Source organism: Indicator indicator, chromosome 7, assembly GCF_027791375.1.
Source record: "Indicator indicator isolate 239-I01 chromosome 7, UM_Iind_1.1, whole genome shotgun sequence".
In the NCBI taxonomy this organism is placed as follows: domain Eukaryota; kingdom Metazoa; phylum Chordata; class Aves; order Piciformes; family Indicatoridae; genus Indicator; species Indicator indicator.
In genome coordinates, this window is record NC_072016.1 from 19,565,785 (window position 1) to 19,590,759 (window position 24,975).

Genomic DNA, 24,975 nt, shown 5'->3' on the forward strand with positions numbered 1-24,975 from the left:
CCATCCACGAGTCAGTGTAGAGATAAAGCTTTGGCCATCTCTCACGTTCAGCTATGTTAAGAGCTAGCTGGACAGCTTTTACCTCTGCGAATTGACTGGATTCTCCTTCTCCATCTCTCGCTTCTGCAACTCTGCGCGTTGGGCTCCACACTGCAGATTTCCATCTCCGCTTGTTCCCAACAAGACGACAGGAACCGTCTGTGAACAAAGCATATCTCTTTTCATCATCAGACAGATCACTGTAAGGAGGAGCTTCCTCTGCACGAGTTACTCTCTCCTCTGGAGGTTTAGCACAGCTTGTGCCTTCTGGCCAGTTTGTGATCGCCTCCACCAAACCAGGCCTTTTGAGATTTCCCATTCAAGCTCTCTGTGTTATCAGAGCCATCCACTTAGACCAGGTAGCATCTGTTGCATGATGTGGTGAAGAACTTTTGCCTTTGAACATCCAATTCAGAACTGGCAATCTAGGAGCTAGAAGAAGTTGTGACTCAGTTCCGATGACTTCAGAAGCAGCTTTCACTCCTTCATAAGCAGCTAAAATCTCTTTCTCTGTTGGAGTGTAGTTTGCCTCTGAGCCTCTGTAGCCACGACCCCAGAAACCAAGAGGACGTCCTCGTGTCTCCCCTGGAGCTCTTTTCCTAATCTGAGCAGAAATAAATCACAAGCAATCGAGCCCCGAGTTGGAGCGCCAAAAATAAAAAGTGTGTCGGTGTGAGCTGAAATTCCCCCCCCCCCCGACAATAACCAGGCTAGATCAGTCTGGAAGCAAATGAAAAGCTGTATTTACAAGCAGAGTCTAAAATCTACAATGAAATGCAATGAATATATACAAATATACAAAATTCACGACATTCACAAATATATACAATCAACAGAAAAAGCACAACCGATCTCCCTTTGCTTCTCCCCAAGGGGACCCTCCCAAAGGGGCCTCTCTCTCTCCCAGGAGCTTCCCCCCCAGACCCCTCTGGACAGAGAAGCAGAGTTTAGTTAGAGCAGAAAGTTGTTAACTTAGCTGCCAAGGTCAGTGTGTTATCTTCAGCCAGAAGAGAAGAAGAAACAGCAGCCAGACAGCCCAGCAACTGCCCCCACTGCCGAACGCAGAATGTGCCGAATGCCTACTTTGTTTTGGGTAATAGTTCTTAAACATTTCTATCTATCCAATGGAAGTGTTTAGAACAATCGTTATTTTGCTTTCTTACACCCAATAGTGACTTATTTACATTCTTTCACTTTCTCTGTTCTGAACTTTGCAAGGAAAAATTAAAAAGACAGTTTCAAACCATCACATCCCCCCATCCACCTTTCTTTAAAAAGACCCCACTGTGACATAAGGAACATAAGGCTGAAATTTTACTGACTTAATTATTTGCTTCCTTTCACCATGGCCAGATTGCCATAAAAACCACAAGCCCATGCATTTTTAATTTTATTTTTTAATACTTATGTATAGATGAAATTACTTGCTTAAAATTCTTCACACTACTACAGACTGACCAGTAAATTCCTGTTCCTTACTTGGCAGGCAGGCAGAGCATTCCTGCACAGGAGCAGTTCTCAGGTACTAAGGATCTCAAGGGAAAAATTCACAACCCTCCACTCAATCCACTTTAAGTGCCCCCAAGGACTGCCTTTTCCAACTGTAAAATAAATTTACACTAATTCCAAATAAACAAGCATGCCAGGTTCATTAGCTTGCAATCCTAAAACTTTCAAATTCTCAGGGAAAAAAAAAGAAATAAAAATTAAACAAAACAAGAACAACAACAACCTCCCCCCCCACACACACACAAAAAAAAAACCCCAAAAAAACAACAAAAACACAAACAAAAAACCAAACAAATCAACCAACAGCCATCTGGGATGAGAAACAGCAATACCACTCAGCTGTTCTGCATCACTACTCATCAGCCTCTTCCTGCAGTTTCTACAGAGGTCAGTTTCATTATCTAAATGAACAAATGGGAAAGCTGAAGCACAGAGCACACAAGTGGCTTGTCTGCAGTCACCCTACAGGGCCGTATCAACACCAGACAGATGACAAATCTCCTGATAGGCAAATGCTCTGTCCACCTGTCTACGTTATCAGTTACACATAAGTAACAGGTAACAGTTTTGGTGATAGAATGGAAAGGGTATTGGCACTCAAGGTCTAATTCTGCTTATCTCTCTCCCCGTATCTCACACATACTATACTATAGCATAAAGCACCCTGACAGACTTTGTGTCTGTAGCCCAGCAAGTAAGAGATCAGTCCTAGTTTAAAAGGAAAACTGATTTGGTCTCAAATGAAAACTGCCATCAACCACAGGTGTCCATAGAAAAATCAACCAATGTGTACAAGCATGTATTGGGAGAGAGGGAGAGATCTTAGAAAACCAGGCTCACACAATCTCTTGAGCAGAAAGGTGACAAAATGCCATAAGCAGGTTTTAACCAGATATGGCATACTGGAAATGTTTCTGGGAATAGTACTGCTTCATAGCTCAATACTGGAGCCATCACACTGCAGGTAAGTACTAGTCCAAATCCATGCTGTCAGTGAAGATGTAAGAAAATGTAACACTCCCTTTTCTGGAGCAGATTATATCACATTGTTTAGGCTCCTACTAACAAACTGACTAATAGTGCACCTGCAAGCAGCAAAGGCAGTACATCTTAAATGGAATACCATCTTCTAAATACACGTAAATCCCACACATACACAGGGACCTTTGGAGAGACCTCATGCTACATAAATATTCTTGATGTAAGCATTAGTCTGACTACTGTGCTTTCAGCAAGTGTTTAAATTACTACTGTCCTGATTAAAAGAGCTACTAAGAACATGGGAAATCATCACTAACTTTACTGGGATCTTCTAGTGCATTCCATATCATACTCCAAAATTTCTTCAAACATCATTAAGATATGACTAACTGCTCCAGAAGAGAGCTTAAATGATGAATGGTGCTGCCTTAGATGTCAGAAATGATAATAGAACCTCACTCTGCTTCCATAATAGCAGGAGCTATCTGTGCTGGCTATAAACAGATTGTCTTCAGTGCCAGTGAGAGGGCTGTAAAATTCTTACCTTCTCGCTTTAAACACTAAGGACAATTTTCCTCCTGATTTATCACGCAGCAAAAGCAATCATCTCTTTAAGCAGCAGCAACTGACACTATTTACTAGGTAACTGCTGTAGTTAAAGGGGATTAAGCACACTCTTTGGCTGATAAGGCAAAGTAACCCCCTTCCATCTGCAGGGCTTCCCAGTTGCACCTGAGAAGAACTTGGGAAAGTTGGAGGTCAGCCAAGCCTGCCAAACTGGGGGCACAACACTAGAGCCCCTCAGGTTTTGCTGCAGCCAGCAGCAAAACGAAGTGTATCCCCAGTGCAACCACAGCAGCAGCTGTGCCATACCCAACACACACTCAGCTGCCAAAAGGCCAGTAGCAGCTGGAGACAGAGAAAAACACAAGCATCTGTCCCACCACAGCCATGCTCCCTGCATGCCTGGGTAGAGGTCTGAGCAGAAGGCACGAGCAGCACATGCTGCAGGATCAGTGCTGAGCCAGCCTGCCCTTAGGAGAGCAAAGTGGTCAGTGCAAGGTGAGAAATAACAGAAAAATGCCAAAGCAGCAAAGGCTGAGTGGAACAAAGCCTACCCTAGTGAACATAAATGAAGTGCTAATAACAAGACGAAGTATATAAACAAAATGAGCTAAACCCAACTAACTTCTAACCTTGTTAGGAAATAATAGAATTGTTTAGGTTAGAAAAGACCTTTAAGACCTAATCCAACCATTAACCCAGCACAGCCACCACTAAGTCCACCACTAAACCATGTCACTAAGCAACACATCTACATCTTTTTTAAATGTCTCGAGGGATGGGAACTCAACCTCATCACCGTGAAGCCTGGTCCAACGCTTACAATCCTTTTGGTGAAGAAATCTGTTCTAATATTCAAACTACAACTTCCCTGGGGTAAGTTGAGGCCATTTCCTTTTGTCCTGCTCTTTTCAGACAGCCTCTTTTCAGGTAGTTGTAGAGAGCAATAAGGTCTCCCCTCAGCTTCCTTTTCTCCAGACTGAACAACCCCAGTTCCCTCAGCTGCACCTAGACCCATCACCAGCCTCACTGCTCTTCTTTGGACATGCTGCAAGACTTCAGTCTCTTTCTTGCAGTGAAGGGCCTAAAACTCAACACAGTACTCAAGATGCAGCTTCACCCACACAGTGTACAGGGTGACAATCACTTTCCTAGTGCTGTTTTTCCGATACAGGATATAATGCTGTTGGCTTTCTTGGCCACCTGGGCACGCTGGTGGCTCATGTTCAGCTAGCTGTCGACCAACACCACCAGGTCATTTTCTGCTGGGAAGCTTTCTAGCCACTCTTTCCCAGGCCTGCAGGTTGCATCTGACCCAAGTGTAGGACCCAGCACTTGGCCTTGTTGAACCTCAACCCATGGATCTGTCCTTTCCAAACCCCTCTGTAAGTACCTTCCTACTTTCGAGCAGGTCAACACTCCCTCACAGCTTGGTGTCATCTGCAAACTTACCGAGAGTGCACTCAGTCCCCTTACCTGGATCATTGCTGAAGCCATTAAACAGGACTGGCCCCGGTACTGGAGCCCTGGGGAACACCACTTGTGTGTGTTGCTTATGCTGCTAGACTAGGCCAATTTGCACAGGTGAGAGTGTGATCTGTGCCCCCACAGGAGCATGCCATCTAGTACACAAAATGTGTTAGCTCACAAATGCCACCCGAGTTCAGTATGTTTATAACAGGCAAACCTAATGGCAAGACAGCTTCTCCCATAGAGTCTGAAATATTGGTAAAGAAAATGAGAAACATAGCAAGAGCAGAGCCTTGCCAAGAGTTAGGCTATCAGGATACAGAAGAAACATTTCCCTACCTGTCAGGGAAATGCCATAAAATTCATTTAAACAGGTGCTGTTGTCCCTCTGTTTTTATTAACACTAGTATTTTTTTAATTTTAGGTATGGTAACACTTACCTTTTTTCATTTGTAAACATATTTTAAAATCAAATGATTAACTGACACAACAAACGCTTTGCACATTGATTCTTATCTCAGAAGTGCAAATTCCACATTGTGGCATGGGTTTAAGAGAAAAACGTGACATTCAGAACTTTGCACTGTTTAAATGTTATTTTATTAAATATCTTCAGTTCAAGGTTTCATTGTAACAAAGCTATGAAGGTTCTACCAACATTCAGACCAAACAAACAAACACTAGCTAACTTTAATTATTTCTATATCATGCAAAAATTCTGCATCAAATGCCTTCCATTTCCTGCTTAAAATGTGATATTTATAATATATATATTATATAGATGCTTATATTAGCCCCATAAGAGAACATTAAGGATGCTAAAGGTGTACAGCTGTGTTTGATAATGGCCATACCAAGCTAAGGTTCTCATTAACATAAAAGGAAATAAAATAAACAACCAACCAAAAGAGTTTGTCTGCAAGACTGTGCAAAACCAAAATAAACGAACAGTTCTGTTCTTTTAAATTTTTTTCTGAACGATGCAGATACTTAATACAGAGGGTTTTCTTTTTAATTATTAATAACCACCAGGTAAAGAGACAAGGAAGATCAGACCTAAAGAAGGCATGCATAATGTTTTGTATTTATCTTTTTTAAATGGCATAATTGCAATCTCCTGTCCACTTTCTCTTTGTGGCCTTAAAAAGAATCTGAAAAAAATATCAAGGCTTTTTACTTTTCCACTTCACACACTGGCTTAGTGCTGTCTTAAAAATGTTTCAAAATAATAAAATCTAGTGTTTGCCCTCCATGTGTTTCATCCCAGCACTTGTCCCTGTCATGGTGGAGGGAGGAAGAAAAAGGTATTTGCTTAGACAAACATGGGAAGTGTGGATGGTCTTTTCCTTCATCAGGGCAGGCCTAACTGATCTAATCCTAGTGTGGAATAGCACCTCTCTAACAAAGGGAGCAGAGAGCTAACTGTTGCAAAGTGACAGCTCCTCTTTGTGCAACCGCTTTTATTTTCTGCATTATGTTAAATAAGGATTAAAATTCCAAATTGGCTTCCTTCTCTTCTGTAGCCTGTAAAAAGGTGGCCTTACAGTTACTATGCTGTCAATGCAATCACTTGAACTCCCTTGAAAAAAAAATATTAAAAAAATTATAGGGGTAGACAGAAATTCAGGTAAAAGCCCATCCCAACTTCTGCAAGTCATGCCTTCCCTTGGTCAAGACAAATCCTGTGAGGTCTGCCAGAAAGGCCCTATTTTTCTTCTAGGAGGGCTAAGCTCCCTCCTTGGTAAGGTCAACAAAACACTTCCACATTTCACACACAGTGAATAAAGGAAATGGACTCCTTTTGCAGCAAAGAAAGGAAGATGAACTGACCCAAAGGACAAACATCAGATCACATGTGCTCATTTCCTTTCCCGTCTGCTTCATGAGGTATCCTCTAACACCCAGAGGCAATACAGGGAGGTGGCCCAGAGTCCTTCAGCTACAGTTTTTGAGGTTCTGATCTGATAGTTTTCTGGGTTACAACATCACTGTAAAAAATAGAAATATTATCCAAATAAACACTAGTAAACATGACACTTAGAAACATTAGATGGGTTGGTTAATTGTGAGGAAAAGCACCTGGCTGGGACTGCTGGCTCCCACTGCTGTTTTACTGGGAGACCAAATACATTGAACAGGAGGCCAGGTAACCCCTTTAATTCTACGGGTGCATATATTTCAGTATAAAAAAAAACACACGCTATTTATGCCTCATATAGGAGTGTATGTGCAAGATTTCATGAAGAACGTAACACTAAGGGTTTTGTCTGCTTCATAAGGAACGTACGTTCTGCAGCACTGCGGATCCCAACTACACTACTACGAAGGAAAAAAAATAGAAAATTCCATACATCTACCCTTTTCCTCCAAAATCTCTGCTCTTAATGCAATGCTTCATTATTTTGTTAAGTTAAATAAGCTGTCTTCAAACCTCCAGGTAGCGGCTGTTTCTAAAACCAGTATCTCTGAACAGCAAGCTTTTATTTAAGTTATATTCACTTAAACCCATTTTTTAAATCCCTACTTTAACCTTTAGTTTTAAATCAACATCTCATTTTGGTGTGTGTTTTTTTTCTTTGCAAATAAACCCAACCAACCAACCAAAACAAAACGAAAAAAGAAAGTCTGTTTTGGGATCCAGCAGCCAAGCAACTAGCTCTCCATAGCGTTCTTGCTGTGCAGAAATCAAAGAACAGGCTGAAGTCAGTCTGCCAGGCAACGGGATGAGAAGCACCTCCTCTTTCTTGAACCCCAGTCTTCACACTGGCACCTCTGGGGTCTCTTCACTCCCTCTCACTGACTGAGGTTGCAGCACAGCCTGAATGCGATGTTAGCTTCCACCATGGCTTTGTGAAGCACAGTTCAGCCATCCACTGCTCAAGCCGCCTCCTTTTTTGCTCTCTCTCTTTCTCTCTCCTTCACTTTTGCTTTCCCCCTCACTTCATTTCTGAAAGATGTTCCAGCTGCTGCCATTTTCTTAGCCCTGGGGGAGAGGGCATGTTGGATAATCTGTCATTTATTTAGCATTATTCCTGGTTTTTATTATTTTATACAAACAACATGTCTTTTTTTTTTTCTTTTTAAGATTTAAAAACACTTTTTTACAGCAGAAACAGACACGATGGATCCATGGAAAACAACAGAAAGGCAGCGCCCAGAGCATCAGATGCATGCAGGGTTTCGTGCATTTGGCTGCTGCCTGTTTGTACTTTTTTTTTTTAATGTCAAAACAGACATGACCATTGCTGTCACTCAGGCACTCCAGAGCTGCTCGCTAAGAAGATATTGCCCTCCAGCTGAGTATCTCCACAAGTTGCTGCAGTCAGGAAGAGGTAGTGTCCACCCAGAAAGGAGAGGAGAGAACAGGATGGAAGATGGAGAGAAATAAAGCCAAACATTAGCTGTATACGATTAATAAAACACGTTTTTTACAGGCTAATTACTTGATGCAGGCAGAAACCCTTTCTAACGCAGGGCAGACGGGGGCTTGTGAGGAGAGGTACCTCACAAGAGATACACGCTTTCCCTTCCAGCTGGCTGAGTGTGCCAATGAAAATTAACTACTTGCTAAAATTAATTACTTGCTTGATTGGAGCAGACCTGGGCCCCATATAATAGTGATGTTGAAGAAGTTTCCGAAAGGGTGATCAAAGGCTCTTGTCCTAAGAAGTTTGTGTCTCACTTCCCACTGGCTTTTGCCTTGAACTGAAATATTTCTTTATTTATTTTAAAATCTTCAGTAATTTTGTCTCTGAATGTTCTCAATATTCAAACAAGTGTATGAGCTTTTCTGCAGTTCTGCAAAGTTGTAGCCCTAGTGACTGCGTTTAGTAAAGGGTCCTCCTGGCTAATCATCTTCTCTTGAATTACTGAATTTATTTGGATCCGTTTTAAGTTTTTGGTTTTGTTGGTTTTTTTTTCCCCAGCATTGTCCTGCCATGAAAGTGTAGACAAATGTTCTTTCTACCATTTCTTAACTTGGAAATCTTTCTAACAAACTCTCATTAGTTTTCTCCCTTCTTGGTTTCTTCTCCTTTGTTAGACAAAGTCCTCTGATTAACCTCAAACTTCATTTACAGCTCCAGTTTCCTTTTAAGATGACTTACCAAAAACCGAACTCCGCCTTCCAGGTGAGAACACACCACTGCTTTCTATTTAAGAATTCTTCCTCACTTCATTCCTTCTTCATCTTTACCCTTCACTGCATGTGGGCCAATGCTTGCTCCTAAATGATTCAAGTGTGTTCAGATGGGGGCTGCCCACACTAACCTCACTCCCAATTGCATGTAATTACACCTCCTTCAGAACCCAAAAACGCATGCAAATATTTCTACTTAAATTTCATTTATAGGGTAGGAGGTTTTTTAAACATTGCTTTAACCAATGTTTTGTGGTTAGCAAATGGCTTTTGCTCTGCAGTTTTCAGAAACCCTCCATCACATACTTTTGGAAGGAGTGCAACATTTCAGTATCCAAGTCAAGGAAACATACATCTTCTGTAGCAGCTACGACTCTCCATTCCTAAACTTCCTCAAACCTCTTAGGCATAGCTACTAGGTCATACCGATCTTAAATTTGATAATTTCTTCTGCAAATTTTTTGGGTTAAATCTAGGACAGAAGTCTCTCTCAACATCTGTTACAAAAACTGATGCAAGTAAGGGGTTGTTTTTGTTTCCCTGCAAAGACTTTATCATTCTCACTGTCTTATTCTCTGGAAATTGAGCTGATTGTCCAGCTCTCTTGAAACCTTCTCTGCTTCTGGTGTCCACAATGAACTTTTGCTTTTCAAATTTCATCTGTGTGCACTGCAGTTTGCTTGTGATAGTTCACATTAATTTCCCTTGCCTTCAGTAGGGTTCAAGCCCTCAGAATGTGTAAAAATAAAAACTGCCTCAGCATGTAAAGGTAGATCCCTCATAGCTAGGAAACAGCAAGCCTGTGCACAGCATGAGATGCTCTGCATTAGCACGCTGTCCAAACACAGACCTGAGTACCTGGGAGGAAGCACTGCTGCTACAAGGGTAGTAACTACGTTCAGGAACAAGCTTCTGGCACATGACTCCAGACTGTCAGGAGTGGCGGATAATCCTGCTAAGTCTAGAGGTCAGGGCTTCGAGAAAGGCACACCAACTGATCACCAAAAGTTTTTAGCCTACAGACAACAAAAAATGGTTCTTTCAGCCACTAAACAGCCTTGAATACTGAATCCCTACACACAATACCCTTAGTTTCATGAGCGATATACTCCTTCCCTGATAGTCCATACCCATATTTGATCCTCACTGGAGAGGTGCTGCAGGAGCTCCAGAGCAGTGGTAATGGACATTCAGCCACTTGCCATCTCGGCGGTGCCAGACACGGGTCTCTTCAGACTGCGTGGTGCGGGGCCGGCCTTGGCCATCAATGTATTGAGTCAGACGGATGTATGCAATGCAGGCAGCATCTTCACCAATGACATGGACATGGGGGTTCAGGATGGTGGTGTGTATTGGCTTGCTGTTCTTCGACAGTACTGGCAGAACATGCAAAACCATGAGTCTTACTGCCAAGAAGGAACAGCTCCCTACATGCTCCAACCTCTTTTGTATTCTACTCACCTTCCACTGGATTCTGGTATAAAATAAAAACTGCTCCTGCAATTTCCCAGTCAAAATGCAAGCAATTTTCCCTCCCTACCACCTGTTCCTTCTTAGGAACTCTGCACTTACTATTGCCTAGAACACCCTGGCCCCTTGGCTCCCACTTCTTCTGCAAAGACCACTCGCCACTTTTTCAGTACCAGTGATGCTGTTTCTTCAGTTACAGGAAAAGATCTTATATTACAGAATATTGCTGCAAAAGAGTCAGTAGTCAGGAGGTCTTTAAGCTAGGTCTGTATTAAGTACGGACAAGCCTCAGAGAAGTGTAAAAATCATTCCACAACAGGTTTTTGAGAGACAAAGTCTTTGCATAGTTAGAGCACTAGGAATTGCCAGTACTAAGGCTCTTGACGTAATCCCCAAAATAAAACAAACTAAACAGCTCAGGATTTAAATTTCAATTATCTTGTCCCGTGGAGTCATCCAAGAATGGAGGCAAATCCACTAGCATAAATTACAACATTTCTCCCAACTCTTTTTTCCTGCCCCAGGTTGGCAAGGTGACCCTTATATGCACACAGCAGGTTCATTAGGTATTAGAGATCTGAAATGGTCCATGAAAAACTCAAAGTGAAGGTGTGACTGATTTGTGCATAACTGTCTTTATTTCTGACAATTTAGTGTCTCCACCAAACAGACAATGTTGTTTGCATTAAAATATGCTCATCTTTTCCATCTCCGTATCAGTAGGAAATCCAGTGCCTCAGACTTTTAAACCTCTGCAGTCTGCAGTTTGCACCAGGCAAACTGTGTGCCTACACTGGATGGATCTGGGTATTAGAATTGAAATTGTTGCTGAAAAAGGCTTTTGAGAAAAAGCATGCTGGTTCTTATGAACGCATTATAACCCATGCATAATCAGCTCAGTACTGCCAGCCCTCCCTGCCCCCCCCCACATGTGGTATGAAGTAAGATTAGAGATAAAGCTGTTGGTGTTACCAAATCTACCCACTCACAGTTCTCAAAGTAAAACTTATGGAAATCCATTCCTTCAACCAGGTTCCCCAGTGCTTCAGGTTCAAAGGAGGTCAAACCAGGATCACAGATTTTTCTGCAAAGAAAAGCACCCCAGGCTTAGAGTCTGCATTTGAGCCCAGTGGCTATTTACACAATGAAGTGCTGGTATGTCATTTGACTTACACCCCATGTCCACCTAACTGTCCTCCTTGCTACTTTTCTTACAAAGCCAGGACATTTTCCTCCCCTTTGTCACTCCTGTTGATGTTTGATACCTGAGTTTTACTTGATGTTAATTTAGAGAGCTTTGCCCTATCCCTACTCCTAACTGATGGAGGCTAGAATACACAAAACTTTTTAGCATCCCTAAGTGCATGACAGCTTCTCAAATCCAGGAATCAGAACATTGCTTGCACACAAACTGATGAACGACACATCAGAAGACATCTGTACTTACGTATAAGCGTCAAAGTCTCCATTGTTGATGGCTTCTATCAGCTGCTCTGTTATCTTAATGATTTCTTGCTTACGCACTGCAAATGAGAAGGAAGAGCGATTGAACTCTGTGTAAGACTTCATTGCGAATATGAGGCTAGTGAATGCTTTCTACAAGCAATCTGGGGAGCACCATTAGTCTAGATCTCATAGGATGCTGCTCTCTGCATTCTGGAGGTATGCAGTAATGATGGCCATCCACATGAGGGTAGGGAGGCAGTGGTATGAAAGGGGAATGGTGATCCCAAAATGCAGAGTGAAAGAAAATAAAGATGTATGTACTTCAATTATTTTTCTTCTAGAAAGGTCTAAGACACCAGAGGTGTCTCCTGGATGACAGTCTGAGATGCTTCTGGGCAGTCTGACCAATGAATGCCAATGAACTTGCCAATGTGAAGCACTTGTCTGGCAGTTTAAGGTGTGGAAACCCTTCACCACAGTAGTCATATACACAAACCAAGCCCATGGGAAAAACTTCTCCAAACAACTTACTTATCACCATCACCAATACCTCAGTTATTATGAATGCTGCGAAGAAGCAACTGGGATGTTTAGGGATGACTTTCAAAAGCTAGAAAGACAACTGCAGCTGGATGGACAGGTTGGATGGACACGTCCTAGCTATATGTTAGTGTGCATTCTGTTCCTCAGGCAGTTAGCTTCTGTCAATCCAAACCCTACAGCACAATTTTTCTCAGCATTCTGACAGCACTACCATTAACCCAACCCAGTACACTGGACTTCAAAACAAGATGGGGGCTAGCCATCTACTGTTATTTGAATCCTCTCTGGCCAACACCTCTGCATTCCCTTCTCTTGGTTTCCCACAACCAATTGTCCAGGCCACACCCCTTCTGAGGTGTTCCATGATCCCTGCTCACAACAGTAAAGAAGCTGGCTTTGTCACTGAGGCTGTACACATTTCCACACATTGAAAGATGTATACAGCACATGGATCAAAAGCACACAGTGGGCTATATCTATTGTGAAAAACGTCCTTTCAAGCATGCTGTATGGATTTGTTTCTGCATGAAGCAGGGTTACTTGCTGGACCTCCCTCCCATGCAGGCACACACCAATGTGTGCAGTACCTGGAAGGTGGAGTCCATGGGAAAGACTCCATTTGGGATGAGTGAAACAATCTACCAAGCACAGCCAGCACCCTGACTCATCTCACACAGAGATTTGTACCCCAAGTGTCACTATGCAGCAGCACCGACCCTGTCATTCAATACAAGTCCATTCCATCAGACTGCACACCTTCATGCTTTCACTACATGTCCCGAGCTATAGGCAGCACACAGGTGATCTGACCCATGTTTTCCGAAGGACACGGTAGAAGGCATTTGTCCCTGCCTCTCCTGATGAATGCCCGGGCCCTTGCACAGCGGAGCTGCGCAGAGAGGCGGCAGGCAGACAGCCCAGCAGCGGGGCACGACAGTGACCGGTGCTGTCCCGCTGCCTACTTCGAGCGCCCCAAGAGACGGCCCGCGGGCTCCGAGAGGACACAGGGCACGCAGCCGCGCTTTCGGCAGTGCCGTTTGGGGCGGTAGGGCCGGGCTTGGGGCAGAGCCGCTCCCCGCCGCCGCGCCCGCGGCTCACGCTCCGAGCAACGCGATGAGTTGCGAGGGGCGCTCCGGCTCTTTCTGGGCGGGCAGGGTGGTGCAGGGCACAGAGGCGGAGAGGATGTGGGGAAGTTTACAGCTAGGGTAACGAGCATTAGTTGCACTACTCCACTACTGCTACCCAGCTGCTAACTTACACGGTGCACGGTTAAGTACAAAGGGAACTACTGGAGTTAGCAAAGGCTCCGACCGAGCACGCTCTAACTCCAATGTCTGCCCTGGGCTGTCCCAGGCAAGAAGCTTCTCTTCACAAGACTGTGTAGCTGCAAAACAAATGTAAGCATTAAAATAATAAAAAAAATCCAGAAAGCAAAATAAAAAACAACAAAGAAGTACAAACACACACAGCCTCAGCTCCGGTCGGCACACAGAGCCACATCGTAGCAGCCTCTATCTGCTCTCCCGCCTCTGTCACACAGCAGCTGGGACAGAGACTGCTCAGAGTGGCTCCCGTACAGAAGACCCCTCAGAGTACAGTAGGGATCACACTAATGTCGCTAAAGGTAGTTTGAGGGTGATCTGAAACACTGACTGGGGCAGAGCAGCACGAGGGCAGGTATGAGGTGCGAGTTGAAAGGGTAAGAGTCAGGCAACCAAACCACTGCAAATCTCAACTCGGAGGGCAACTGGGTGGAACAAGGCTGCCCCACTTGGCAGAGAAGTGAACTGGCACTTCTCAAGCATACCAAGCAAGGCCTTGGTATGAGCAAGAGGGAGTTAAAGAAGCAGTCACAGAGAGTTCACTTCAAAAAAGGACTTCAGAAGAGATCATTTCCCTTCCCTCCTGGCTGGACAAAATACCTTTCCCATTGCACCTCAAGAACCAGCAGTTCGACATCCTAGAGCTACTTTAAAAAATATGTAACAGAGAATCTCTGGCTGCTGCATTGTATGAGATACTGGTGCTGTCTGCAGAAAAGAGGTAAGGAAAAAAGGAGATGATGAAAGAGGGCATGCCAGTGCCTTCCTTCTCAGACTGATGTGACCAGAAACTCCAGACATTTCCAATTCACATTGAAGACCCTTCCATTATAGCTCACTATTGTAAGGCAGCTAGTACAGTATGTTTGTATAGAGGAAAGGCTGGGAATCTCACCTAGATTTTCTCTAACATACTAGGTTTTGTTTTGTTTTATATCCATTTTTGGAGTTTTTCAGTCAGAGACTCCTCTACAGAAGCAGCTAATTCAGGAGAGATCAGGCAGATGGCTCTGTAACTGGCTGACTAACAATGGTACCAGCTAAGCTAGCAAGACAGAAACACAAGGTGAAGCTCACAACAGGGAAATGCTGCTCAGTGCCAGCATTATCTGAGGATTCTAATTCAGAGCATCTGATAATGGATTCAGAAATGCTATGGGATCTTCCAGCAGCCACAGCTTCCCTTCCAAAGCATCCTTGAAGCATTCTGTAAAATCTGATTTATTTTTGTACTTCATGAGCACCATCCCTGTTCTGGGGTGCTCAAAAGTTCTTGACAAGCAAGACTGAATTTGGCCCTCACATATCTCCTTCCCTAAGCAGACCTGCACCACTGACCCTATTTACAAGGAAAACTAAGAGAAACAGTGGCTTGCCTGAGAAACCCTCAAAAGACAGTGTATCTTTACAAAGAACACATTTTTCCCAAATTAAAGCAAAGAAACGACATTAGCTAGGATGAGGCTCTGTTTTGGTTTTTGTTTGTTTGCTTATTCAAAAAGGGAAGGAATGGTTTTGAAATTTTCAATGTGCAAAGGAGGGTATTTTGCAGGAAGGGAGATGATTTCTTTTTATTCTGGAGTACTGGAAATGGAAAAAAAAAAATCAACATTCTGGAAGGAAGTTGAGGAAGGGAAAAAACTTGGGAAAGGAGAAATGGGAAAGGTGGAGGGAGGGGTGGAAAAAAGATGCCATGAAGCACTGCACCCCTGGACTTACTGGCTGAGAAACAGAGAGAAAGCTGGGACTGCATGGACTCAGTCTGTGTTTTGCTCTCACTGTGCCTCCGTCCTTCAAGCACTGAGCTGCCATCCCCGGTGGAGAGAGGGGGAGCTAGCATGGCAGGGAATTAAAACACAAACAGAACACGCAAGTTCAGTAAATAAAAAAAGAGAAAGGGAATAGGAGAACATTAAAGAAACCACAATGCTGGGCACAAAACATGCAGGAGTACCCACCAGGGCAAACCCAAATAGAGACAACTCTACAACATGGACCTGCTGTGCAATTTAGAATGCCACCGGGAATGGGAGGGGGTGGGCAGGTAGAGGGGGGGGAGTTTGCTGCATTTAGTCCTACCCTGAGGCAGCTGCCACTGATGGAAGAAGATGACGTCTCCTACCACTACAGCAGAACAGATTTATGTAACCTGTGATCTACTGAAAATAAGAAACTGGCAGAGGAACTGCACAAGCACCTCCATTTTCCCAGTGTCATGGCTATGCAGAACACCAAGATTTCCAACACCACCAAAGCTTTTGGTCTGTGTAGTTTTGCTTGAGTGCTTCCTTAGCTTAGAACATGGAGAAGCAGGAGTTGAAAATAAACACTGGTGAACACTGCTACACTTAAAACCGAAGCACTAGGATTACCAGAGCTGGCCAGAGCACAAACTGTTACTGTGCAAGCTGCCTTCCTCCCAGCCACTATTCAAATGCTGCCTTCTATTAAAATCATAGCAAAATTTGCTAACCTCTGCCAAGAAAAAACCCAACGAAAACAACAACAAAAAAAAACCTGTAAACAACAACAAAAAAACCTACCACACCAAAAACCCCAAATAACAAACCAACCAACCAAACAATAAAACAACCAACAACAAACAAACCACCACCACCAAATACCTCAGTTATAATCTGCATCAATGTAGCCATATACAGTTCTTCATAGATTTAGCCCTGTCTGGTTCTCCTCCTTCTCCCCCACTGTCTGCTCCAGTCCTAGCCTTCCTCTCCTCACAGACTTTATATTCACAATTTACAGAACCCATTGATTTAACTGGATCAAGTCTGGGACCTCTCTTGAACAAGAACTGCCAAAGGAGACAAGGCTCTGGACAAATAGTTATTATGAACAGATCCAGTGGAGATTGGATAAATTGATTTCTTTACCACACTACCAAAAACACCCAGATCCCTCAAAACTAGTTTCTGAAACCAAGGGTTACTCTTTGGAAAAAAAGTGGGAACTAGAATACTGTACTGTAACGAGATCAAGTCTTATCTGAAACAATCTGTATTGCAGACCTCATTCACTCCCTGGCACATTTCTGCTCCCTGTTACTCCTCAAAAGTAGAGCCAGCAGCTTGTGGCAAGTCACCGGAAAAGCATCAGAAACTGGCCCAGCTGACAGAGGTGATATTGCTGCTACACCTCAGAGTCTGCATTGATTTTTCCCTGGATATCTAACTCAGATCAACTACAGGGAGTACAGGTCTCAAAGTGCCAACTATTAACACATTTGCCTCAGAATGCAAACTCGTGTTCACCCATCCTGAATTTGCTCATTCAGGAAAATGTCTGCTTGTGTTTCTTCAGGAAGGTCAGGAAAATGGCAGCTGCTCAAGCAATGTGAGCAGATATGGGACCCAGAGCTCCTTCATTTAGACGGTTTTACAAGCACAGAATACTTATCATGAAGTCACTGAAAAGTATGAAATCCCTTCTCAGCTTCTCCTTCTACTGGTATCTCACTCAGGGATATGAAATATCATTGTCATTTAGGGAAAAGAGGCTGAAAATGGTCTTAGAAACAAAAAATAGACCCGGGGCAGGGGGGGGGGGGAGGGAGGGAGGGGAGAGAGAGCAAATAAAAGAGTATGTGTATGTCACTGACTTGATTCCCAGAAAGGGGTTAGAAGAGAAACTGGGCACTAACAGAGAAGTTTCAACTCCCTGTAACTTACAGGGAAGCACAAAAACACAACCAGATTCCAAACTTGAAGGGACTGGTAGGGATTTTCCACACCTAGAAGCAGACTGGAGATGAACAGATCATGATATTTGCAAAAAAAGTATTCCACCTCTGAGAAAAAACAAATTAGCTCAGGGCAATCAATGTTTACATAACACAGAGGCCAAGTCAGCTGGTTCTCCAACACATGGTCCCACTGTGACAGGAATGACAGCATCATTGTGAATTTATGAACTGAGTCAGGCACAGAAATCTGGGAAGCTAGTTCAAAGTAATGATCAGATCACCATGATCCCTTGCCTGCACTTAACCCTATTAGAAATTACAGGCAAAATACCTACCTTTCAGATCCTCATCTTCAGTTGTGGTGTTACAGCTCTCTGTGGAACCCTGCACAGCAGAACAGAGTATTACCAGGCATCAGCAGTTGGGGGCATGAGTAAATAGTCTGACTTGTTTGTGAAGAGAGATGGGGGAAAGCACAGAAACATTAGCAAGGACAGTGGGGAGAGGATGATACAAAGATGATTTGAATGGAAGCAGGCCAAATATTAAGCAAAACTTAACAGCATCTCTGCTCAGCTTTAGCATGTTCAAGCCATCCACCCAGAACTTTTACAAGGACAGAAGCTATCAAACTCTATCAAGTGAGATCAAATGATATTTGCTTCTGTTTGGAAGAAGAATAGCCACAGGAAACTAAAAGAGGCCTCCTCAGCTTTCTCAGAGGAATACATCTCCATTTTCAGAAAAAAAAAAAAAGAAATTACATAAGTGCCTGTATCTTCTCTTCCACCCCACATAAGAAAGAGTGGTGATTACACACCACAGCAGGAAAGAGCTGTCCCCACTCAGCCCCTTCCAGAGGTCCACAGCCATACCACACAACCCTTCCAGTCTACTTCCACAGTATTTAGGAGCATGCTACAAACTAGATGTTGGAAAGGTAGAAACCAAAGTAAGACACGCAAAGACAAGAACAAGGAGAGAAGCAGTAGTTTCTCTGTCAACGCTCCTATACCTTACCTTTATGCCATCTGTAGCATTATGGACAACAGTTGTTTGAGGCTCCTAGGAAAGGACGGAATAATCATTAAACTCCACTTCCACAGCATTCTCATTTCTTTTCACTCCCCAGCAAGTAGAGAAAAGGTGACTGACATTTAAAATAAAAATCAAACCACAAACTCCAAACAGCACACATGTGCTTGCGTGCGGGTGCACACACTTCCTGCACAGAAGGTTTCCTGAAGAGAGAGGCTTCACTAAAAGCTACAGTCACAAGGAGACAAAGGCCCAGCTTCTCTGCAAATGCCTCTAATAACCAGTTTGCCCCCAGTCAATGAGGCTGGTACAAACACTAGGCAGCAACTATGCAACCAGTCCACAGCCTCTGTGCTCTTCATGAAGTAATGACCCCTCAGCAGTACCCTCACTGGAAATGCTTCAGAGGAGGTAGAAGGGGAGAAAAAGATAACACTGGGCTGGGGCCTTTGTCTCCCAGGTTTGGAGAAAATTTGCCAGGTACTTTACCTTAAAAAAAGGACATTGATAATTTCTATAATAAAAAGGGGATAAGTCCAGACTACCTCAATACTTCTCAGAGAGTTGCTAAGGAACTGGGCTGTGAAAAAAGGTATATATTCCTAAAAGTGTCTAAAATTAGACAAAATTTCAATAATAACAACAAAATTAATAATTTAGAAAGGCTCTCTCAGTATCAAAACCATCATAAAGTCAGTGAAGGGAAAGCAAAAAATTATGAAGTGTCCCAAGAACACTTCATCCCACCAAAAACCACAAAAACCATCAAATCCCACCCTTCCAGCCCCCTCAAAAATGCCAGATCCAGCTCTCCAGAGACACAAAACAAAAGGCAGCTACCAGGCTTATTCGTGCTAACTAGCTACTTCCTCCAGTCATCCCTTCACTACCAGGACAAGTCTTCAGGATCCTGCATCAACTCCTCCCACTGTTGTCACTCTTGCAGGGTGACTCAGAGTTGGCAACAGGGACTGACAGTGCAGTGGCCTACACTCACCCATCCACCTCTGTCACCAGCCTGTCATCAGACACTGCTACCTGATCTTCCAAGCATACAGAAGCAGACTACACTGAGCTGTGCCATTAAATGTACTAGGCACAGAGGGCACACTATGAGGCCTGCTGCACAGAGCCCAAACAGAAAATGCTTGCCCAGCAAGTCAGTGAGCTGCAGAGAATCAACTACAAGTGAGCAGGCCAGATGGGCATTCAAAGGATTACTCTAAAAACCCTTTGTTGGCCCTTTCTTCTGTGTTGTCCTGAAGTCCATCCTCTATTTCCTGCACATTGGAGAGTAGCTGGAACGTGCCACTCTTCTTCCAAACTATCCTCTCCAAAGCCAGCAGGAACAGCTGAACAGGACACACAGAACTATACAGGGAGGGCACACAGGGAAGCCCAGGCAAGCTGCGATCCCCACATCCAACCACGGCTCTGCTCAGCACCCCCACCCCAAAGCCTGTGAGGCTGTGATCAGGCCCCACAGCAGCACAGGGACACAGACAGAACAAAGCCACAACACAAGCTGAAACAGAGCAGCACAAGCAGCACTTGGGACAGGGGTGGGGAAGCAGGGAAGGAGAGAAGGGAAGAGGACAGAATCAAAATTAAACTAAACAAGAAAAAAAAATAGTGGTTGGGGAAGATACCATGGACGTCTGCACTGGGGGTGTTTCTTTTGCAGTGCTTACTATACTGGTTTTGTTGTTGCTCTGTGGCTGAGACAGAAAAACATGGTTTTAGTTTCCCTGCAAGGCAGCAGAGGCAGCAAGAAAATGACAGTATTGCTTCCACCCCAACCAGCTCTTCACACCCACCCCTTCCCACAGGCTCCATCACCAAGAGGGAGGACAAAGGAGTGCTGCTTGGGTCACTAGACATCATCCTTCTCTCAGAGGCAACAAATGTTGTACAGGATGTACCAGAACCCAAATATGCATGGAGTGTAGAGCTATAAAGAAGGAAAATGGAAGGGAAAAAGGCAGCAGCCCAGAGGGATAGGGAGAATCCTCCAATGACCACCCATGAAAGTATTTGGCAAGGAAGAATGAGAGGGCAGCAGTCCAAGAGAAAGAGACTACAGAATTGAGAGATACACAATAACAATAGTGCAGTTTCAAACAGGGGACAAAGAGGAGTCAGGTTTGAGGACTCCCAAAGTGTGCAGGAATAGTCCTAGGTATGTGATGATGCTGCTGAGGGTCCCAGGGTATCTACTGATGCAAGAAAACCTGTGGTTAGCCCTATAAAAGGCAGAGAAAAGGTGAGGCATGGTGTGTTGTATCCCTGCTGTGACCTGAACAAAGAGACTTCAAGACCAAAATATTAAAAGGAATGGGATGCAGGTAAAAGGACATGCAGTTCCCCAAGTAGCAAATCCTCTGGATTGTTCCCAGTAGTTTTGCATCTTTCTTCAATCTCTCTTGTAGCTGTTGTAGAAGAATAGAATCTCAATTTGCTGCGTTCACACTGCATAACAGTGAAGCAGTCACCATCTTGCTGCAAAGAAATGTCTCATTGAGTCATATATGTCAGTTACACCAGGCATGAACGAAGTCTATACTTCTAGGAAGCCTAACCTATGTCCAAGATCACAAATCCATTCAGTTATTGAAGAATTAGGCCCACAGTTACACTACCATATATACAGGTCTCTACGAGACACCACTTACAAAGTCAAAAATCAGCACTCACTCAAACTCTCTGCTGTACAGATCAGGGTGCTAGATGGGAGCTCACACCAGTGTGACCTCATTGCACCTGCTCTCCATCCCACTGTTCTTGGCGAGTGCAAACTCATACTGCAAAACATACTCACCCAGCATCCACCCCAAAGGAGGCGGAAGTCAAATGCTGAGGTGGAAAACATCTACCAAAGGTTTAATTGTCAGCCAGAAACAGATTCTACGAGGCTGAGAATTCACACACACACACACCCCTACTAATACTTCAGTTTTCCTTAGCAAACAGCATGTCTTGGCTTAGCTACATCCCTTTTGGAGAGGAAGAGGGAGGAGAAACAGGAGATGAAGATGGGGCAGGTGGAGAGGGGAGGAAGTACAAGAGCAAGGCAGAAATTAATTCTTAGGAAGTCCATAGAAAAAAAATATGATACACTCTATCCCCAAAGCTAAGAGAGGAGAAATGCTTCACAAAATTACTGTTTATTGCCTCTTCTATACACCCCTGCATAGTCCTAAGACTTTGGCCTTCCAAGAGCTTTGCTTTGTGCATGTATTTCCAGCCTGAGGGCAGAGATGGCAGGCCACTATGGATGCAAGATAGGAGCAGATCAACCTGAAAAAATAATCCCAGGCTATTTTGTGGCATAAACACAACAAAATTTTTGGCAACATCTGGGTTCACCCCTCCACGCAGCACTGAGGTTCCCAGACTTCTTCAGAAATGGTGATACTAATGCAGAGGTCTGTTTTCCAAACCTCTTCCACTGAGGAAGGGCACAGCCCATTTTTTGTTGTCCACTGGGATAAGAAGGCAAAATTAGAATGAAAGAAGCTATACAAAAACATTTGAATTTTTTGAAAGGCTTTATAACGGAGGCCAAATGGGAACAAAAAGTCAAAAACATCCAGGAAGCCACTGTTCTGAAAAAGAAGTGGACAGCAGCTTGCTAGCTGTGTGATGTCACCTTACAAAGTGCAAATCTTCACACACCCAATGCACACAGCCTGCTCTCTGGGCTGCACTGAACACCCAATACTCTTCCCCAGCCAGAAGGCAGAAGACAACCCAAATATCATGTTTGCTTGTCCAGAATCACATAGCATTTTACTCCAGGACAGAGTCACAAGGAAATAAGAAGCGGAAAACTTAGCCTAAGTATTTTTTCAACAACTCTTTCTCAGCTGGTGCTATCTGACATCCTGAGTTTCCCACATATAGTCATGTCTTGTGGCCACCTAACCACTGCCCTTCTTTGCAACAGACTGGCTCAGCCTTCTCAGAATCTCAGGTAGCACAGTCAACTCTTACACCTTCTTCCCCTCCCCTACTGTCAGTCAACACCACAGTCACTGGGCAGGCTACAATCCTTGGTAATTCACAGCAGTACAGCTCAAATTAAAAGAGCTCAATTCACCTAAAAAGGTGCCAGCCACTTCTTAAAAATCTATTGAACACAATTAGTTTTGGCACTGTAGTTGGCAGCATTTCCTGAGCTAGATGAGACACAGACAGACAGAACCAACACAGAGGGTGCAAGAGGAAGAAAACAGGCCAGTGATCATATCGCTAGGGACATACTTTTCTACCTACCTATAAGAAAACAAGTACTAACGCTTGGGATGTCTCTTTTCAGCCATCACAACTGCTTTCACGTTTTCTGAGGCTGACATTTACACAGTTTACATATCCCAACTGCTTTAAAACGTGTAGTGGAAATTAAATATTACTGGCAGTGGGTAGAAAAGAAGGGTAAGAAAGGCACAATGAACACCTGCCCTGGAGTTTCGTAAAGGCAGGGCTGTTAAAAAGTCAGTCTTACACCACATGTTCCAAGCAGTACTTATTTGGGTTTACAAAACGAAGTGAGGAGGAAGAGAAGATAGGTCTTCCAGATAGTAAACGTAGAAATAAATTGTTCTGCTTTCTCAGTACTATAACATTCCTGTTCCTACCTGCAACAGGGGAGAAGTATTTTCTGTTCTTTTTGTGTATAAAGAAGACAATGCAGTAACTAATTTTTGTATTTTGGTTACTGTTCGTTTCTCAGCATCAGAGACAAAGGCATCATCTAATGGGCTATTCATTACTCCTTACAATATGGCACTGGCCAATTTTCTCTTTGCTTTCTTAAGAGTGGATTTGACTACTTTTTGACAAATTCTATGGATACCAAACATCTGGATGGATGAAAAAAAGAAATTAACAGGACAGGGGAGGCAGTTGCTGGGTATTTTGTCATGCTGGTATACATAAACAAGATCAGGACAAAAGGAAGTTTTGGATTCTAAAGGCTGACAAAACATTTTAGTTTAAGTATGCTAAAAACCAGAAATGACCACCAGCTCTGAGCTGCCCAGCAGTGCTGTGCCCACATATTGCATCTGAACAGCGGAGCCCCATTAATCTCTGCCACATTTGGAGCAACTCCCAGTTTGCTCTGCACTGCAGGGCTCCCACCAAGGATGATGGCACCAACACCAGGCAAAGCACTTGCTCCTCTTTTTGACACCTCTGCAACAGAATGGCAAAGCCCTATGTCCAGGCAAGGCACACACCTGCTCTGCTGAGCCCAGTAGAACCACTGCCTTTTTTTATTTCACACTCTGAGCAGCCAATGGAAACGGCTCTGCCAGCTGTTGATTTTCTGCACAAAATAGGAACTGTATGACTGGCTCGGGGCCAGACTATCACAGGGCCCTTTAAGTGAGGACACAGACCTTTCAGTGCAAAATTATTCCCTCCCACAACACCTCCCACCACCCCCCTGCACAGACATGCTATGTAGGGTGATGAGCACAAGCCGAGCGTGCATGGCATGAGAATGGCAGACGCACGAATCGCAGGCAGCTTACGGGAGGTGCTCACCATCAAATGCACACTGGAGCTCGACTTCCTTTTCTGGACACACCATTGAGAGAGGGAAAGAGAAGGGAAGAGAGGAGATGAGAAGAAAAGCACAGAAACTATTCAGACATTAGTGTGCCAGCAAAGGCCCCCCTGCCAATAATGCTCACCTAGGGATAGGTATAAGCATCAGCAGGAATGCAAAAACACGAGAAGGTGCAGCGTAAAGTGACCATTAAAGAACATGACTACACACCAAGGGAATGGGCTCATCCACTGAGGTGGCGCACCCATCCATACAAGGAGAGCAGAAAAGAGAAGAATATTTATGCACAAGATGTAGGATGCAAGGGGGTTGCCACTAATGTGCTCTCCCACCTCAGAAAACTGTCCAGCTTCCCCAGCCACACTGAAGAGGTAGGCAAAAACCCCCTGCGTGTTCACATCTAGAGGAAGCAAAGGTGCGTTTGGAACTGGATTCAGAGAGTAGGGTACAAACGGGATGGGCAACCCCAAGGGCTAAAGAAAGATGAGGGAACTTCGGTGAATAGCACTGGGAGAAGAAAGGGCTAATTGGAGAGGGAAGGTGCACCCATGCTCAGACAGAGGAAAGGCAAGAAAGACCAAGAGGCACTCAATGTCAAGAGCGCCTTCCATTCCCAGGTATTGGGAGGACAACAAACAGGAATCAATGCTCAAACACTACCAAATCTTCTTGTACTCTACTCGTTCAAAGGCATCTTCAGTCATCTCTAAAGATGCCTTCACACCAAACTGCACTATCTAGTAAACCAGCCTTGGCATGCATTTCTCTGCATTCTTCCACTGCACTCTTCAGTGTTATGTCTAAGCTGAGCCTGGCAGACCTTTTCATGTTACAATGCTACCCCTTTTCCCTGCTATCTCCACATATATTTTCCATCTGTCCTCCTTTGGTACTGCCTAGGCTATTTCTCTACTGCTTACTATAGAGTCTAGCTCACAGCAATCCGTGATGGTGTGGGCTCAGGTACGTAGCTCTGGACTCCAGCACGCTACCATGGCCCTCCTCTGCAGCAGCCCTTGAACTCAGTACAGGCCATGGAGATGTACCGTTTATACAATTCCCAAGCCTTTGTCCCTGCTATCCTCATATGGCAGTTCAAGCACACATGCAGACTGGCATGTCTTTGTGAGCAGAAGTGCCCATGTGTAACTCATACCCAGAACCACGTTACCAATCACAC

At 44.0% G+C, this 24,975-nt stretch overlaps 1 protein-coding gene across 11 annotated transcripts in view; it reads right to left on the reverse strand.

Annotated features, from left to right (window-relative positions):
• Positions 1–5,153: 5,153 nt before the first annotated feature.
• Positions 5,154–24,975, reverse strand: part of CAMK2G (calcium/calmodulin dependent protein kinase II gamma) — a 114,244-nt gene continuing 94,422 nt past the window's right edge. The window contains exons 14-22 of one of the 11 annotated variants that reach the window (XM_054382677.1): positions 23,771–23,803; positions 19,870–19,932; positions 18,203–18,247; positions 17,518–17,566; positions 15,202–15,315; positions 11,619–11,694; positions 11,161–11,255; positions 9,832–10,077; positions 5,154–7,879 (exon numbers count right to left, since the gene is read on the reverse strand). In XM_054382677.1, the coding sequence (XP_054238652.1) occupies positions 9,845–10,077; positions 11,161–11,255; positions 11,619–11,694; positions 15,202–15,315; positions 17,518–17,566; positions 18,203–18,247; positions 19,870–19,932; positions 23,771–23,803 (708 nt within the window). In that variant the 3' untranslated portion in view covers positions 5,154–7,879; positions 9,832–9,844. Of the gene's footprint in view, positions 7,880–9,831; positions 10,078–11,160; positions 11,256–11,618; positions 11,695–15,201; positions 15,316–17,517; positions 17,567–18,202; positions 18,248–19,869; positions 19,939–23,770; positions 23,804–24,975 lie in introns of all 11 variants that reach the window. The other 10 variants (XM_054382676.1, XM_054382678.1, XM_054382680.1 and 7 more) reach the window with 10 other exon arrangements.